Below are 17,930 nucleotides of genomic sequence, written 5' to 3' on the forward strand. Positions count from 1 at the left end.
CTTCTCCAAGCGCATCCCCACGATTTCCCGCGCTAGCCAAAATGGCGGCCCAACGTGCGACCACGTCGGCAGTTTTCCCCGTGCGTGCACCCCTGCTGCCCCTTGCTGAGGGTCACAACACACATCCCCTGTCACGTTTTAACAACCCCCAACAATACGATGCATAGCCGCAGCTCGCTGTGCACAGCAGTCGTATCGGGGGAATTTTTAACCCATAGTTGACCAAGACACACTGCTCATACACACCAACTCGCAATGCAACCCCTGGCCGCATGCAATCAACGGAAAGAGCGACGCCACTTGGCGGCAATTTACGACCCCATCACCCTTTACGGCAGAAACACCAACAACGCCCTCATCCCTCAACACTCGCAATTTCCTATGAACACACATGCAATCTCGTGTACACGAACACCCATACAACCAAATTTGAGGGTCCCCTCCGAATTGACCAATTTCCGAACAGGTACGCACAACTAATAACAATCCCGTACAGAAAGACAGTCTATACAGTATATGCAGTCAGCATATCGCGATTACAAGCAGCAAAGTTCCACACAGGTCGTACATCATACACAATCGCAAGCAGAGCTGCAGGCAGACAACACTGTTAACCCTGTCGTACCGTGCAGCAAAAAAAATCATCAAAATAACCACGTCGCACACGGCAACCCACGGGATGGTAACAGCGCGGGACACTCGACGCAACCGAATTAATAATAACTTCGCCATCAAGATAACATCCCCATGCCGCAACGCATAAACACTATTTGACACAGAGCAACACAAGCAGACAGCCCGTCCATACACACACACAGTCCGACCCGCGCTCCGCACGCTCGAGACATAACAACAATCACACCCCGGCACAAGCAAGATGGGTGAGGTGTGTGTTAGGACCGGGTGCATATCGTCACGACTCGCCCGGGGCTGCAGCGAGCATAGGACGGCAGGGTGGTGACTTGAGACACCTCGAAGAACTCGGACGGTGAGCGCGGCGTCCTCCCGCGACTGCTCCGGTGTCTCGCACACGAGCCAGGATGGGGGTGCTCCCGCCCCGGCAAGAGCAGCATCGGCGTCCTGACCTTGCAGCTCCTTCCCGCAAAACAGCTGCTCAGCAGCAGGATGCACACCCCGCCGGCGCCTCCGAGATGGCGGCGTACGGCCGCCTCTTCGCCGCGATGTTCAAGATGGCGGCGGCCTGCCACGTCGTCGCTGGACGTGCGCCGGCGGCCGTCTCTTCGTCGTCGGAAGACGGAACAAGTGGGTTACGCTTTTTCAAGTTCTCGGCCATCTTCCTCGATATTATTTTGCCTTGAAAAAGTCCACCTCTGACTCCAGTGTAATAAAAGACTCTGTCAGGCACTGCTGGTCTCCGCTTGTCTTTCATTCAGGTTCTTCTCCGCACCCCACTGGCCTCTTCCACGGACCAGCGTCCTCTCGCGCGCGCCCCACGCACGCGCTTCCTCCTCAGCTCCTTCACTCGTCCTCACACCCCGCTGGTCCTGACAAGGGACCAGCGTCTCCTCTCGCGTGCCACGCACGCTCCTCTTGCGTGCCCCGCGCGCTCCTCTCGCGTGCCCCGCACGCTCCTCCGTCAGCTCCTTCTCCCGCTCCGCACACCGCTGGCCGACGGTGTGCCGAAGCCCCATCAGCCACGTGGCTGATGGCGCGGCGGCCACCCAACGTGGTCCCGCTTCTTCACTCCATCAACTGGTCCCAACCTCTTCCGGGCTCCTCTCTATATCATCTCCCCCACGTGATCCTGACTCCTCCCTTCTGGATCGTCAGATCCAGCCTTCCCATACTGCCCTGCTGGCTCCACCTCCATTCACCTCGCTTCCCATTGGAGCCGAGGTGAACGGCGGCCCCTCTCACACGCCCCCCATACCGGCTCCGCCCCCAATACCCCAGGTCATGTGATTGAGCCAGAGTCCAGCAGCAACCCCATTTACGCTCGCATTACACCAGTATAACATCCTTTCAGTGGACTGTGCGACTAACAATCGCTGGTGCGACCCAGTCCCGGAGCTGGGCAATGAGCGGGCCTGGGGGGGGGGGGGGTAGCGTGCTGCAGAAACTGGAAATGCGAGTGTGGAAGCAAGCTATGAAAGCAATTAAGATTTTACCTGGTTAATAATATCCTTCCAATGATTGCTCAGTTTGTAGCCATCCTCTCGTTTGAAGTTGTGTGTGTTTGTATATCTGGATTGCTTCATGAACAAACCTTTGATAGTAGCCTGACGGACCTTGGTCTTGGAAAAAAACTATATCATGAGAGCCCACAGCGTTATAGGAGTGATCAGCAACTACGGAAAAGCTAGTTCTGCCATGTTTTAAATTTGCCTTGTGCTCGCGAATGCAGTCCAATACATGTCGTTTTGTTTCTCCAATGTAACAATTGCCACAAATGCAACTAAGTTTGTAGACTCCAGGGTATTGCATGTCAGGAATGACATCCTTTATGGAGGGGATTAGATCACGGATTTTGTGTACTGTACTGAATCGGACCTGGATCTTGTGCTTGTTTAAGATTTTGGAAATCTTTTTGGCAATGCCAGCTATAGTAACGTGATGGTTTTGATCGAAATCTCAGGGGGTTGTTTCTCCATGGTTGGAGAAAAATCTTTGCGGATATGGTCCGAATATCCATTCATCCTTAGGGCCTGGTGCACGTGTTCCAATTCACTGGCCAGGTGGTATTAGCCAGAAATGCAGTGGACCCTATGGTGTAATGTTTTGATGAGGGAATTCTTCTGTGCCGGATGGTGGTGGGAGTCAGGTTTCAGATAGGAATCTGTGTGGGTGGCTTTCCTGTAGACAGTGTCCCAAAGAGCCATCAGGTTTCTTCTCAAACAAAAAGATATTATTAACATGGTAATATCTTAATTACTTCGGCGTCGGCAGTGGTTGTAGCTTCACTCGCGTTTGTTTGTCGCACAGTCCACTGAAAGGATGTTAACATGGTAATATCTTAATTAATTCGGCTTTGGCAACGTAGTGGTTGTAGCCCCCCCCCGTCCCCTGCATCTCCTCCCTGGCTCCTCCCCCCTCTTGCCTTATATAACATCTTGTTACAAGCGACTCTTGCCCACTACAGTAATTTGTTTCTTACTGTGGTTGTCCCACCTGATGACGGAAGCTTGTGTTGCTTCCGAAACGTCGTGATTCTTTTTTTTATACCTACGTGACTTTACCGAAAGAACTAAAGAGTATGGGACATTGCAGTCACGAAAACTTAAGCTCTAAACTGAATTGTGCTATATAAGTAAATCATTCTGAACGTGTCTCTCTGACGCCCGCAGAGATGAAGCGATGAATCCAGCTCGTGGGAAGGGGCTAGGTGGCTTACTACACCGCAGAATCCTAAGACATGGCAGCTGGATTGACCACGGCTGGCAATTCAGGTCCCAGAGTGGCGCGTGCTGTGAGTTCTTGTTTGGCGGTACCATAAACGCAATGTTACGTGACGACCTGGGATCTGTGTTTGTGGGTGGAGTTGGCACCAATTGTTCCCTCTGCACTTTGAACCGAGCAAGTGACCGGGCACAGCTGATATCAGTGGAGAGCTCTATTTGAATTTATCTTTGCTCCCCCCCTTCAACAACTTTCATTGAACAGCGTGAAGAATGGTCAAACCTCCCACCCCCCACACCCCCCAAATCGGCATGGCCTGGGGAGACCCTCGTCCAGCAGTGGATTTCTAAAGGTCTGAACATATCTATTTTAGTGCTTAACCATTGTTTATCAAGGTGATTGTGACTCATCTATTGAAACCCAGTATGGTTAAAAATGTTTTTCTGAATTACCCATGATTTTAATGCTATAGAATACCCCCCCCCCCCTTCACGGTCATTGTCGCACAGGCCCGGAGGCACCAACGGCTGAGGAGGGGCATCAGCTCATGTGGCTCTTCCACCCAGTGCTGGGCTGCTCGGCATCGTTGAGCCAGAGCTCCCTGAATCCCGAAAGGAACGAATGTCTCATCGAAGTCAGACCCAGATCGTGTGTCCATCAGGGGCATGGTGGCAGGTGGCAGGTGCCAGGCCCAAGCTAACTAAGCAAAAGCTAAGATGAGCCCCAAGCAGCTCAAGGGGCACCCAGATCTGACAAATATGGGTGCATCAAATGGGAAATTACATCATAAACTAAGCAATCTCTATGTAATCTAAATGCATGATTCTGCAGACTCGCACAGACAGATAGAACAACAGATACCCATACTCATAATAAAGGTGCTCCTGAAAAACCTTGTCTCCCGCTCCGCTCACACTACAACTGGTGTCAGAAGTGGGGTGAAGAAAGAACCCACCCATAGTGTTGTCGGACAGGGACAGAGAGACATTCATCCCTCCGGCAGCCCCTGCCAAGGCAGGATTGACCGGTGTCAAGGACCAGCTCACGCGAGCTTCGTCCGGTAAAGGCAGACTCTGTCTTGTAAAGTGGGATTCGGGGGGGATTGTGTATGTGAAGTTGCATTGTCGGTTCGTGGAGGGGGGCGTCACGGTTGTGCGGTCCCTGATGGGGTTGTTTGCCCACACCGCGGTTGCGCTGCGTGTTGTTGGTTCGCGGGAAGCGCCGTGGTTGTCCTTTGTTGGTTCGTGGGCGGGGGCCGTGGGTTGTCCCTTATGTTGGCGGTCCGCAGGGGGTGCTGGGGTTGCGCTGTGTGGTGACGGTTCGTGGCAAGCGCCGCGTTTGTGCTGTAAGGTCGCATGAAGTGTTGCGACCGGGGCTTTTATTTTGTGTTAGTGGTGTTCTTCGGGGTTGGGGGGTTGCTCTGCCTGTCCACCCAGTTACAGTTGCTGGATGTCAGCCGAGACAGCTGGTTTCTTTAACGGGGGGGGGGGGGGGGGGGGGTTGGGCGATGCAGTGTAATCGCGCCGACTGTTGTCCAGCAACGGTAACTGCGGTGGATCAACAGTACACACGCCGGTGAGCATATACACGGGTGTGTCGACAAGTCGGAGTAACTGGGGCAAGGGTCATAGAAGACCCCATCTGGAAGCCCCTGGAACCTGCTCGTGGGTTCGAGAAGGGAGGTGTGGTCAGGGCAGAGCCAGCTGAGAGCGGGAACTCGTGGCTGCCGGTTCTGGGGTGTGGACTCGACTCGTCATCACTGCCGTCTTCGCTAGATATTGCGTGGCAGGAGACTGCTAAACAGGGAGTGGCTCTTCTGAACAAAATCATTAAGGTGGCATTTGAGCGTGGCGGTGAGGTGTGAAAATCTGAGTCCCAGGCTGCTGTGGGCTCGCCTCCCCATCAATGGGAGCTGGGGAATGGTGGTTGCTTACGCCACCCACTGAAAGATGAACAACAGTTGGTTTGTCCCGTGACCTCCTGCCAGCAGGCGTTCAAAACTTCACGTGGCCTCAAAAGTGCACCTAGCTTGGTGCATGCATCGTGGTGATATCACCACCACTTTGTTGCAGAAGATCCTTGGGTTTAATATTCCATGCAGCTCACGATCCACCCTTAATTGCATCCACTGCACAAACCATGGCAACAGCAGATATGTGATGCACAAATAGAAAAAAAACTCTCCAAAAATGTGCAAGTGTGGTAATCACGAACAGACCATGCAAGGTATAAAGACGCAATGCCCTGATCCACAAATACAAAGGAGACATCACAACGATAATACACTCCACTGCTCCTGACGCAGTTATCTTGTTTGACCACCTGAATGTGAAATAGTAATTGTTGCTCTGCATCTACGTCAGCCGTACGAAAGAAGGACGTGTTAATATAAAGTGATCACAGGTATAACCGGAGATCAAAAGGTACGAAGAAAAACAAATGCTTTACTTAGCCCTCTGGCAATAATACCAGAGGTGTTAAGATGCTTAAACACCAAAAAGACACTTATTAACGTAACTGCTCGACCCGATTAATGTATGCTTTGAAAGTTGCATTGCCCTTGCACCGGTCGCCTATTGGCGTTGTACTCTGGTCTATAACACTGGTGCAGACAAGGCCTTAGCTGTGGTGTATAGGCCAATCCATTACAAAGACAATGCACACATTCGTAATAAAGCCGACGTGTTAAACTTAACACGCAAACATTTTCATCAAATAATGGTTGTTTGTATTGCCCTTGTACTAGTTATGTTTTTGGCGTTATACTCTGGACTATAGTGCTGGTGCAGAGACAAGTCCTTAGCTGTGGTGTATAGGCCAATCCCGTTACAAGGACAATGCACACATTCATAATAAAGCAGAGACGCGTTAAACTTAACACGCATATATTTTCATCATCAAATAATGGTTGTTTGTATTGCCCTTGTACTAGTCGCATTTTGGCATTGTACTCCGGTCTATAGCACTGTTGTAGGCCAATCAGTTACAAGGACAATGCATACATATATAAGAAAACCTACGTGTTAAACTTAACAATCATACATTATTATCATTATTATCAAAGTGTGTTTACATTGCCCTTGTACTGGTCGTCTTTTGGCATTGTATTCTGGTCTATAGCACTTTTGCATAAACAAGGCCACAACGATGGCATATCAACCAATCAGTTATAAGGACAATGCATGTTAATAATAAAGGCTAGGTGTTAAACTTAACATGCATATTATCATCATCAATGCACGTTTATTTGCATTTTCCTGGTTTAACCCAGGGTGTTTCATATTTCAAAAAGTTGTTGCACCCCGAATATAAACTCTCGCAGTGAATTCCCTTTGCGATGTAAAAAACTTTTGCATTAAATGTTTTTCCCACGACACAAAATATGCTATGTTTTTGCAAACGGTTCATGCTACCAGCGTTATCCTAAACTAAAACTGTAAGCTATATTTTATTTTACCAGGCAAGCGCCCACTGAGCTACTTAGCTATTTTTCAGAAGCGGCCTGGATTATCACACGTAATTATAGCTTGACGAAGTGGCTGATATCATTGTGTAGATATTTATAGCAGCAGCCAAAAAAATTAAAAGGGTGTTTCTACACTCAGAGACCCATAGAGATCCACAGACCCAGTTACAGACTCCAATACACAGAGATCCATACTTTATGGGTCTAGAATATTTGGCTGCTGCTATAAATTCCCACATTACAAGAATATTATTACGTGTGAGTCATAACTACACAGCTCAGTGGGCATTACACGTTACCCCTATTACCATACAAAATAGTTTATTGTTTATTTAAAACGTTAAGAGAAACAAAACAAACACCCCACCCCTCACTTTCTTGTCTCACTCGAGGTCCAAACACACGAGGCCCTCCCACATGGAGTCTCCCACGGAGTCCACCCAAACGTGGAACTGAGAAACCTCCACCAAGCAGTCAGAGTCACCGCCCACTCCTCGTCCTTGTCCAGAGGTCTCCCTCTCCTCCCTCTCCTCCTCTCGAGCGTTGTTGCTTCCTCCACGCCTGTCGGGGTTGGGAGCAACCTCCGACACTCCACCTTGACATCTCCCTTGCAACTGCATATCTTCTTGGGTCTTCTCATACCTGGTAGTTCCTTGCAACTCTATATCTGTGCGAGTCTTCTTCTGCTGCCTGGTAGTTCCATGGAACTCCCTCTCTGTGTGCAACTCACTCTTTGCTTGAGTATTCTGCTGTCTGGTAGTCCATCGCAGCTCCCGCTTCACTCGGGTCTCCTGATACCTGGTAGTTCCTTGTAACTCCCTCTCTGTGTGTGTTTTCTTTTGCTGCCTGGTAGTTCCACACACCCCCCTCTTCACTCGGGTCTCCTGATACTCGGAAGTTGCTCGCGACTCCCTCTCTGTGTGGGTCATCTTCTGCTGCCTGGTAGTTCCATGCAACTCCCTCTTCGAGTGTGTCTCGTGATATCTTGTAGGTCCTCGCAACTTCCTCTCTGTGTGTGTCTTCTGATGCTCGGTAGTTGCTTGCAACTCTCTCTTTGTGCGAGTCTTCTTCTGCTGCCTAGTAGTTCCTCGCAACTCCATCTCTGTGCGAGTCTTCTTTTGCTGCCTGATAGTTCCTCGCAACTCCCTCTCTGTATGGGTCTTCTTCTGCTGTCTGGTAGTTCCACGCAACGCCCTCTCTGTGTGTGTCTGCTGATGCTGTCTGGTAGTTTCTAGCAACTCCCTCTTCACTCGGGTCTCCTGATACCCAGTAGTTACTTGCAACTCCCTCTCTGTGTGCAACTCCATCTTTGTGTGGGTCTCCTCCTGCTGTCCAATAGATCCTTGTAACTCCATCTCTGTGTGGGTCTTCTTCCCCGCTCGAGTCTCCTGTTTATACCCGGTAGTCAATCGCAACTCCCCGTCCTTGTGTTTATTTCCGTGACGCCTCAGGTTTCCCAGGCGCGAGAAAGACTTCCCACAGACTGCACACTTGAACCTCCTGCCGCTGGCATGTGTCTTGCCATGCTGCTCCAGCTTTTCTGGCTGAGCGAATGACTTCCCGCAGACAGCGCACTTGAACCCCTGGGCATGTGTTTTCCGGTGCCTCCGGAGGCTACCGGATTCCAGGAACGATTTGCCGCACGTGGGGCACTTGAAGCGTTTCTCAGCCGTGTGGATCCTCCGGTGCCTGATGAGCGTTGCCGACCGGGGGTACCCCTTGCCACAGATGGGGCACACGAATGACCTCTCAGTGCTGTGGGCAGCATCCTGGTGCTTCCGGAGGTCGGCAGATTCACGGAAGGCCTTGCCGCAAGTGGGGCAGGGGAACGGACGCTCGCCGGCATGCGTCTTGTGGTGTCGGTTAAGAGCTCTGGGCAGGGAGAAAGCTTTGCCACACGTGGCGCAGCAGAAGGGGCGCTGCCCGGCATGTTGGGTCTTCCGGTGCTCGGTGAGTTCAGGGAATGTCGTGAAAGTGGCCTTCTCATCGGCGCAAATGGCGCACTTGAAGCGTTTCGTGCCCCTGGCGTGGAGTTTGAGGTGGCGCTTCAGGGCTCCGGGCAGAGGGAACGCCTTGGGGCACAGTGAGCACTTGAAGGGCGTCTCCCCCGCGTGGGTCTTGCGGTGCTCGTCAAGGTGCGACGACTCTGAAAACTGCTTCCTGCAGACTGCGCACTTGAGGAGTCTCTTCCGAGTGTGAGTCTTGCAATGTTCTTGAAGATGTGATAACTCTACAAAATGTTTCCCACAAACGAAGCACTTGAACAGCATCTCTCCGGTGTGAGCCTTGCTATGTTCTTCAAGATGCACGGACTCTAAAAACGCCATCCCGCACACAGAGCACTTGAAGAATGTGTCTCTGGCGTGGGTTTTGATATGTTCTTGAAGGTGCAATGAATCTGCAAAGTCTTTCCTGCACATTAAGCACTTGAATGACATCTCCTCCCACGTGTGAATCTTCTGATGTTCTTGAAGATGTGATGACTCTACAAACTGTTTCCCACACACAGAGCACTTGAAGAAATGCCGCTCCCCTTGCATGTGAGTCTTCCGATGGTCTTCAAGATGCGATGAATCTGGAAACGCCTTCCCGCACACCGCGCACTTGAAGAGTCTCTGCCCCATGTGAATCTTGTGATGTTCTTGAAGCTGCAACGACTCTGAAAACGCTATCCCACACACGGAACACTTGAAGAAACAACTCTCCCCCGCCGTGTGGATCTTCTGATGTTCTTGAAGATGCGAAGACTCCACAAACTCTTTCCCACACACCCTGCACTTAAACAGCATCTCCTCCTCCGTGTTAGTCTTCCGGTGGTCTTCAAGCTTGGAAGACTCTGCTAGCGCCTTTCCGCACACTACGTACATAAATGGCATCTGCCCCGTGCCCATGTGAGTCTTCCAATGGTCGGCAAGATGTGACGACTCTGCAAACGCCATCCCACACACGGTACATTTGAATAAATGCCTCCCCCCCTGCCCCGTGTGAGTCTTTTGTTCTTGAAGATGCGACGTCTCTGCGAACGCCTTGCCAAACACGACGTACACGAAGGATGTCTCTCCATCGTGAGTCTTGCGGTGTTCTTCAAGATGTGAAGACTCCGCAAACTGTTTTCCACACACAAAGCACTTGAAGAAGCGCCTCTCCACCCCCGTGTGAGTCTTTTGAAGTTCGCAAAGATCCGACGATCCGGTGTGAGTCTTGCGATGGTCTTCAAGATGTGACAACTCTGCAAAGACCATCCCGCACACCATGCACTTGAAGAACATCATTTCCTTTTTAATCTTCTGATGTTTTTCAAGATGCAACAACCCTGTGTGAGTCTTGAGATGTTCTTCAAGATGTGACGACTCTGCAAACGCCATCCCACATACAGCGCACTTGAAGGATGTCTCTCCGGAGTGAGTCTTGCGGTGTTCTTCAAGATGTGATGACTCTGAAAACTGTTTCCCACACACAGAGCAATTGAAGAAGCATCTCTCTGCCCCCTCTGCATGAGTCTTCTGATGTTCTTCAAGATGTGATGACTCTGCAAACGCCATCCCACATACAGAGCACTTGAAGGATGTCTCTCCTGAGTGAGTCTTGCTGTGTTCTTCAAGATATGAAGACTCCGCAAACTCCTTGCCACACACAGTGCAATTCAATAAACGTCTCTGTCCTTCCGTGTGAGTCCTCTGATGTTCTTCAAGATGCAAAGATTCTGTGCAAGTCTTGTGATGTTCTTCAAGGTGCAACGATCCTCTGTGAGTCTTCTGATGTTCGTCAAATTCGGAGGACCTCGCAAATTCTTTCCCGCACACCGCACACTCGAAGAAACGCCTCTTCTGTTCCCCCTCTGCGTGAGTCTTGCGATGTTCTTCAAGATGCGACAACTCCTCAAATCGTTTGGCGCACAGCGAGCACTCGAAGTAGCGCCTCTCCCCCCTCTGTGCATGCTTCTTGCCATGTCTCCGGAGGCTGCTCGGATGCAAGAAAGACTTCCCGCATTCGGCGCATTTAAAAGAGCATTTGGCATCTTTCTGGCCGTGGCCATTCCGAGTTCCAGACTGAGGGAACGTTTCTCCGCAAAGCGGGCATGGGGGGAGCGGCGTCTCTCCGGAGACTGGGAGACGAGTGGCGAACCGCTGGCACCAGAGGCAGCGTTGCCTCTTGCCAGCAGGCGGTTGTGCGGGAGGAGAGCGGTTCTGCTCCATGGTGGGATATTTGGTTATCTTCTGTGCTGTGTGCTTTGTGCTGTGGTGTGTGATGTGTGTGTATGTGTTTTGTGTGTGTAGTATGTTGAACTTCTTTGGCAGTGCACGTAGCCGACCGTGATAAAAGGTGTGGAGGGATGGACAATTAAACACAAAAAGCAGTTCTAAAGAAATGAGTTTGTCAATCTAGATGATGTAAAAGTTGCGTAGCTCCAGTGGCTTCCTAACATCGGAAGAGCGTTCCAGACGGCCGCAGAAGTGCATGTGAAAGCACCGTGCGATGAGGTGACCGTCTTTTGTCGACGGCTAGCCAAAAGCCGCTGCTGCAGCGAGAATGACCGGAGTTTTTGTGATGATAGTTTATAGCTCCTTCGTAGAGAAGACCGAAGGCTGACAAAACTCCCCTGCGTAGTCTCTAGCAGGGCTGTCCGGGCAAGTGCATTGTTGGTTAGTTAGTTGGTAGTAGAAGCAGCATCTATAACAGCTGATACTGTGGTACACGAAGAGTGGTGTGGGTGTGTGACCAGCAACACACGCCCACCTGGCCACCTTTGTATCCCTACTTCTCCTGCGTGGCGATGTCTACTACTACTCCTATACACCGCCGCTACACCAGTTACTAATTTAAGGCCGAGTAAACCTAGGGAGGGATTACAGGAGCCGATTTGGATGGTTGTCACTGTTGGTCGTGTTGTTGGTTGGTCGTGAGCGGGAATGAACTCGGGTCTCTTTTTGTAGGGCTGCAAACACAACAACAGCAACAGTAGCATTAAACGCTCAGTGGTGGTAACGTCACCGCGGTGCCCGTGACAGGCTCAATGGCTCTCATAACTGGGAGGTCGCGAGTACAGCTGTGCCAGGCTTTGTGCAGCAGGTCACTTGCTCACTCACTCAGCCACCCATCCACTTACGTACCCATCCACCCACTCACCCATGCGCTCACTAACCCACTCACCCATTCACCGACCCACTCACTTACCCACTCACCACACAGTCGAACTAGGGAGGCCTAGGACCGGTTCAAATAATTGTAACTGGTGTTGGCTGTGAGCGGGAATCGAACTATATACAGTACACACACTATACACTATTCACCACCACATACTCACTGACTCACTCCACTCATCACACAGCTACAGTGAGGGAAAAAATAAATTGATCCCCTGCTGATTTTGTACGTTTGCCCACTGACAAAGAAATGATCAGTCTATAATTTTAATGATAGGTTTATTTTAACAGTGAGAGACAGAATAACAACAAAATCCAGAAAAACGCATGTCAAAAATGTTATAAATTGATGTGCATTTTAATGAGGGAAATAAGTATTTGACCCCCTCTCAATCAGAAAGATTTCTGGCTCCCAGGTGTCTTTTATACAGGTAACAAACTGAGATTAGGAGCACACTCTTAAAGGGAGTGCTCCTAATCTCAGCTTGTTACCTGTATAAAAGACACCTGTTCACAGAAGCAATCAATCAATCAGATTCCAAACTCTCCACCATGGCCAAGACCAAAGAGCTCTCCAAGGATGTTAGGGGCAAGATTGTAGACCTACACAAAGGCTGGAATGGGCTACAAGACCATCGCCAAGCAGCTTGGTGAGAAGGTGACAACAGTTGGTGCGATTATTCGCAAATGGAAGAAACACAAAAGAACTGTCAATCTCCCTCGGCATGGGGCTCCATGCAAGATCTCACATCGTGGAGTTGCAATGATCATGAGAACGGTGAGGAATCAGCCCAGAACTACACGGGAGGATCCTGTCAATGATCTCAAGGCAGCTGGAACCAAAGTCACCAAGAAAACAGTTGGTAACACACTACACCGTGAAGGACTGAAATCCTGCAGTGCCCGCAAGGTCCCCCTGCTCAAGAAAGCACATATACATGCCCATCTGAAGTTTGCCAATGAACATCTGAATGATTCAGAGGACAACTGGGTGAAAGTGTTGTGGTCAGATGATACCAAAATGTAGCTCTTTGGCATCAACTCAACTCGCCGTGTTTGGAGGAGGAATGCTGCCTATGACCCCAAGAACACCATCCCCACCGTCAACATTATGCTTTGGGGGTGTTTTTCTGCTAAGGGGACAAGGACAACTTCACCGCATCAAGTGGACGATGGACGGGGCCATGTACCGTCAAATCTTGGGTGAGAACCTCCTTCCCTCAGCCAGGGCATTGAAAATGGGTTGTGGATGGGTATTCTAGCATTACAATGACCCAAAACACACGGCCAAGGCAACAAACGAGTGACTCAAGAAGAAGCACATTAAGGTCCTGGAGTGTCCTAGCCAGTCTCCAGACCTTAATCCCATAGAAAATCTGTGGAGGGAGCTGAAGGTTCGAGTTGCAAACGTCAGCCTCGAAACCTTAATGACTTGGAGAAGATCTGCAAAGAGGAGTGGGACAAAATCTCTCCTGAGATATGTGCAAACCTGGTGGCCAACTACAAGAAACGTCTGACCTCTGTGATTGCCAACAAGGGGTTTGCCACCAAGTAATAAGTTATGTTTTGCAGAGGGGTCAAATACTTATTTCCCTCATTAAAATGCAAATCAATTTATAACATTTTTGACATTCGTTTTTCTGGATTTGTTGTTGTTATTCTGTCTCTCACTGTTCAAATAAACCTACCATTAAAATAAGACTAATAATTTCTTTGTCAGTGGGCAAACGTACAAAATCAGCAGGGGATCAAATACTTTTTAAATCCTTTATATTAAGTTCACTTGCTTGCTTGCTTAGGACCGTGCAAATCTTTCGGTCGTTTTTTAACCCACTTCCCGTGATCCAATCGAGCTGACATTTTCCACACAGACTCGTTGTGCGTGACAATTAATGTTCGTGAAAAAAAAATTCCACAATTTTACACTTTTAAGGACAAAAATATTATATTTAATTACCAATTGCTTAATGCTGTCATGCAATTATCTGACCCATAGGTGGCAGCCATCTCAAGCCAGAGGACGAGATGACTCTAGTCGCCACGCATATAAAGGATTTATAGTGAAAAACTTTGTTTTTACGGGTTATACTTGTTTCCCTCACTCTATATACGGTAGACATACACACACTATACTGCACACTACTCACCCACCTAATCACCCACTCAGCTCACACACACCATACTCAACTCACCACCACACTACACTCAACACTCCACACACACACACACTCCCACACTCACTCACCCACTCGCCACTCACTCACGGGACAGACCATAGGTGCTGTGCCAGGCTAGGTGCACGAGATCACTCATTCATCTACCCATCCACCCACTCACCCCCTCACTCATCCACTCACTCTATAAGGACAAATTCAAAGCTCCACGGCCCACCTGTCTGCCGTTGTCTCCCCAGTGGCGATATTTACTACACACCACTGCACTAGGTACTAATTTAAGGCTGAGTCGACCTAGGGGTTCGTGAAGCACGCTAACCGCTGCACCACTGCTCCCTACTGAACAACACATCACTACACACCATGCACTACCCACCCACTCATCACATTACACTCACCATCACACCACTCACCACCACACCACTCACCAGCAACACACTCACCCACTCATCACATTACACTCACCATCACACCACTCACCAGCACACTCTCACCCGCAACACACTCACCCACTCATCACATTACACTCACCATCACACCACTCACCCACTCATCACATTACACTCACCATCACACCACTCACCCACTCATCACATTACACTCACCATCACACCACTCACCAGCACACTCTCACCCGCAACACACTCACCCACTCATCACATTACACTCACCATCACACCACTCACCAGCACACTCTCACCCGCAACACACTCACCCACTCATCACATTACACTCACCATCACACCACTCACCACCACACTCTCACCCGCAACACACTCACCCACTCATCACATTACACTCACCATCACACCACTCACCACCACACTCTCACCCGCAACACACTCACCCACTCATCACATTACACTCACCATCACACCACTCACCCGCAACACACTCACCCACTCATCACATTACACTCACCATCACACCACTCACCACCACACTCTCACCCGCAACACACTCACCCACTCATCACATTACACTCACCATCACACCACTCACCCGCAACACACTCACCCACTCATCACATTACACTCACCATCACACCACTCACCAGCACACTCGCACCCGCAACACACTCACCCACTCATCACATTACACTCACCATCACACCACTCACCACCACACTCTCACCCGCAACACACTCACCCACTCATCACATTACACTCACCATCACACCACTCACCCGCAACACACTCACCCACTCATCACATTACACTCACCATCACACCACTCACCACCACACTCTCACCCGCAACACACTCACCCACTCATCACATTACACTCACCATCACACCACTCACCCGCAACACACTCACCCACTCATCACATTACACTCACCATCACACCACTCACCAGCACACTCTCACCCGCAACACACTCACCCACTCATCACATTACACTCACCATCACACCACTCACCACCACACTCTCACCCGCAACACACTCACCCACTCATCACATTACACTCACCATCACACCACTCACCCGCAACACACTCACCCACTCATCACATTACACTCACCATCACACCACTCACCACCACACTCTCACCCGCAACACACTCACCCACTCATCACATTACACTCACCATCACACCACTCACCCGCAACACACTCACCCACTCATCACATTACACTCACCATCACACCACTCACCACCACACTCTCACCCGCAACACACTCACCCACTCATCACATTACACTCACCATCACACCACTCACCAGCACACTCTCACCCGCAACACACTCACCCGCCACAATCATCACCACCCGCACCACCCTCACCACACACAGATATATATGGATAATAACAAAGACACCCCCGTGTAGCCTTAACAGACTGTTGGGGAAAGTGCTGTTAGCGAGTAGCAGCACCTATGAAGGCCGCACGGTTCACGAGGGGGTGGGTAGCCAGCACCACGCACGGCCGCCTTTGTCTCCCCAGTGGCGATGTTTACACACCGTACCAGGTAATCAATTGAGGTTGAGTCGACTTAGGGGATGCCCAGGACCGGTTTAGATAATCGTCACAGGTGTTGGCCGTGAGCGGGAATCGAACTCGGGTCGCAGGGTTCGGTAAAAAGGGTAAATTACCTTACCTTGCCGGGGCCTAGCGCTAACCGTTATGCTATCGCTCACCACTATATACAGTACACACACAGTTACACACACTATACACTACTCACCACCATACTCACCACCACATACCACACAATTACCCCACTAACCACACATGTATACGGTACACATACACACGACACTGTGCACTACTCACCCAATCACCCACTCACCCCACACACACTGCACTCACCACTCCACCCACTCGCCACTAAACTTACCACACACGTATACAATACACACACTATACACTACTCACCACCGATCTAGACTCACCATCACTCACCCACACCACTCACCACTACATCCACTTACCACCAACTCACCCCACTGAACTCACCAGAACCGCCGCTCTCCGTCCGCCGCCGTCTCCTCGCGGAGCTTCCGTCGCCGTCTCGCGCCCAGCGACCTCACTTCCGGGCGATGGGGGAGTGGGCGGACTGGAGGAGGGGCGAGGGCCCGGTGGGGGGGGGGCAATAAGGGAGGGGCGAGGGCCCGGTGGGGGGGGGGGCAATAAGGGAGGGGCGAGGGCCCGGTGGGGGGGGGGGGGCACAATAAGGGAGGGGCGAGGGCCCGGTGGGGGGGGGGGCAATAAGGGAGGGGCGAGGGCCCGGTAGGGGGGGGGGCACAATAAGGGAGGGGCGTGGGCCCGGTGGGGGGGGGGGGGCAATAAGGGAGGGGCGAGGGCCCGGTGGGGGGGGGGGCACAATAAGGGAGGGGCGTGGGCCCGGTGGGGGGGGGGGGCAATAAGGGAGGGGCGTGGGCCCGGTAGGGGGGGGGGGCACAATAAGGGAGGGGCGAGGGCCCGGTGGGGGGGGGGGGGCACAATAAGGGAGGGGCGAGGGCCCGGTGGGGGGGGGGGGCACAATAAGGGAGGGGCGAGGGCCCGGTGGGGGGGGGGGTGGCACAATAAGGGAGGGGCGAGGGCCCGGTGGGGGGGGGGGGGCAATAAGGGAGGGGCGTGGGGGGGGCGGTGCTCAATGAGCGAAGGGCTCCAGGGTGACGTCTCCTCAGTAACCCCTCCCAGATATATTTCGTCACACCCCCTATCCAACCAAAGACAAAGCTCCCGCGGGCAGCCTCTAGCAGGGCTGTCGGGGAAAGTAGTGTTATAACGAGTAGAATAACCTTTGAAGGCCGGCACTGTGGCACACGTGGGGCTGGGGAGCTAGCACCACGGCCAGCCGTCTTTGTTTCCCCAGGGGCGATGCTCATTACACCGCACAAGGTACTCACTTGAGGCTGAGTCAATGGGGGAGAGGCACAGGACCGTTTCAGACAATCGCTATGACTGTTACTTTCTGATGTGGGGGGGGCGGAGCCGGGTGAACGGGGGGGGGGGGTTGGCCGGGTGGACCAAGGGGGGTGGGAGGTGGAGCCGGGAGGGTGATGTATCCGGGTGTAGCTGGGGGGAAAGGAGGGTGGAGCCGGGTGGAGCTGGGGTGGAGAGGGTGGCGCTGGTTAGAGCCGGGGGGGAAGGATGGAGCCGGGGGGGAAGGGTGGCGGCAGGGGTGGGGCTGGATGGAATGGGGGCGGGTGGAGCTGGGAGGGGGGTGGAGCCGGGTGGAGCTGGGAGAGGGGTGGAGTCGGGTGAAGCAGGAGGGGTGTTGTCGGGTGGAGCCGGGTAAGGGGGTGGGGCCGGATGGAGCTGGGGTGGGGAGTCGAGCCA

The 17,930-nt window shown here is 51.6% G+C and overlaps 1 protein-coding gene across 1 annotated transcript; it reads right to left on the minus strand.

Annotated features, from left to right (window-relative positions):
• Nucleotides 1–4,955: 4,955 nt before the first annotated feature.
• Nucleotides 4,956–16,698, minus strand: LOC133357177 (zinc finger protein 721-like). The gene is made up of 2 exons (XM_061574997.1): nucleotides 16,602–16,698; nucleotides 4,956–11,759 (listed from the first exon to the last, which is right to left on the minus strand). Exon 2 carries the CDS (start codon nucleotides 11,017–11,019, stop codon nucleotides 7,207–7,209), a length of 3,813 nt encoding a protein of 1,270 aa, XP_061430981.1. The 5' UTR covers nucleotides 11,020–11,759; nucleotides 16,602–16,698; the 3' UTR covers nucleotides 4,956–7,206.
• Nucleotides 16,699–17,930: the final 1,232 nt, after the last annotated feature.

The sequence above is a fragment of the Lethenteron reissneri genome, chromosome 57 (assembly GCF_015708825.2).
Source record: "Lethenteron reissneri isolate LAM-NWPU_2019-01 chromosome 57, ASM1570882v1, whole genome shotgun sequence".
NCBI classification, from domain to species: domain Eukaryota; kingdom Metazoa; phylum Chordata; class Hyperoartia; order Petromyzontiformes; family Petromyzontidae; genus Lethenteron; species Lethenteron reissneri.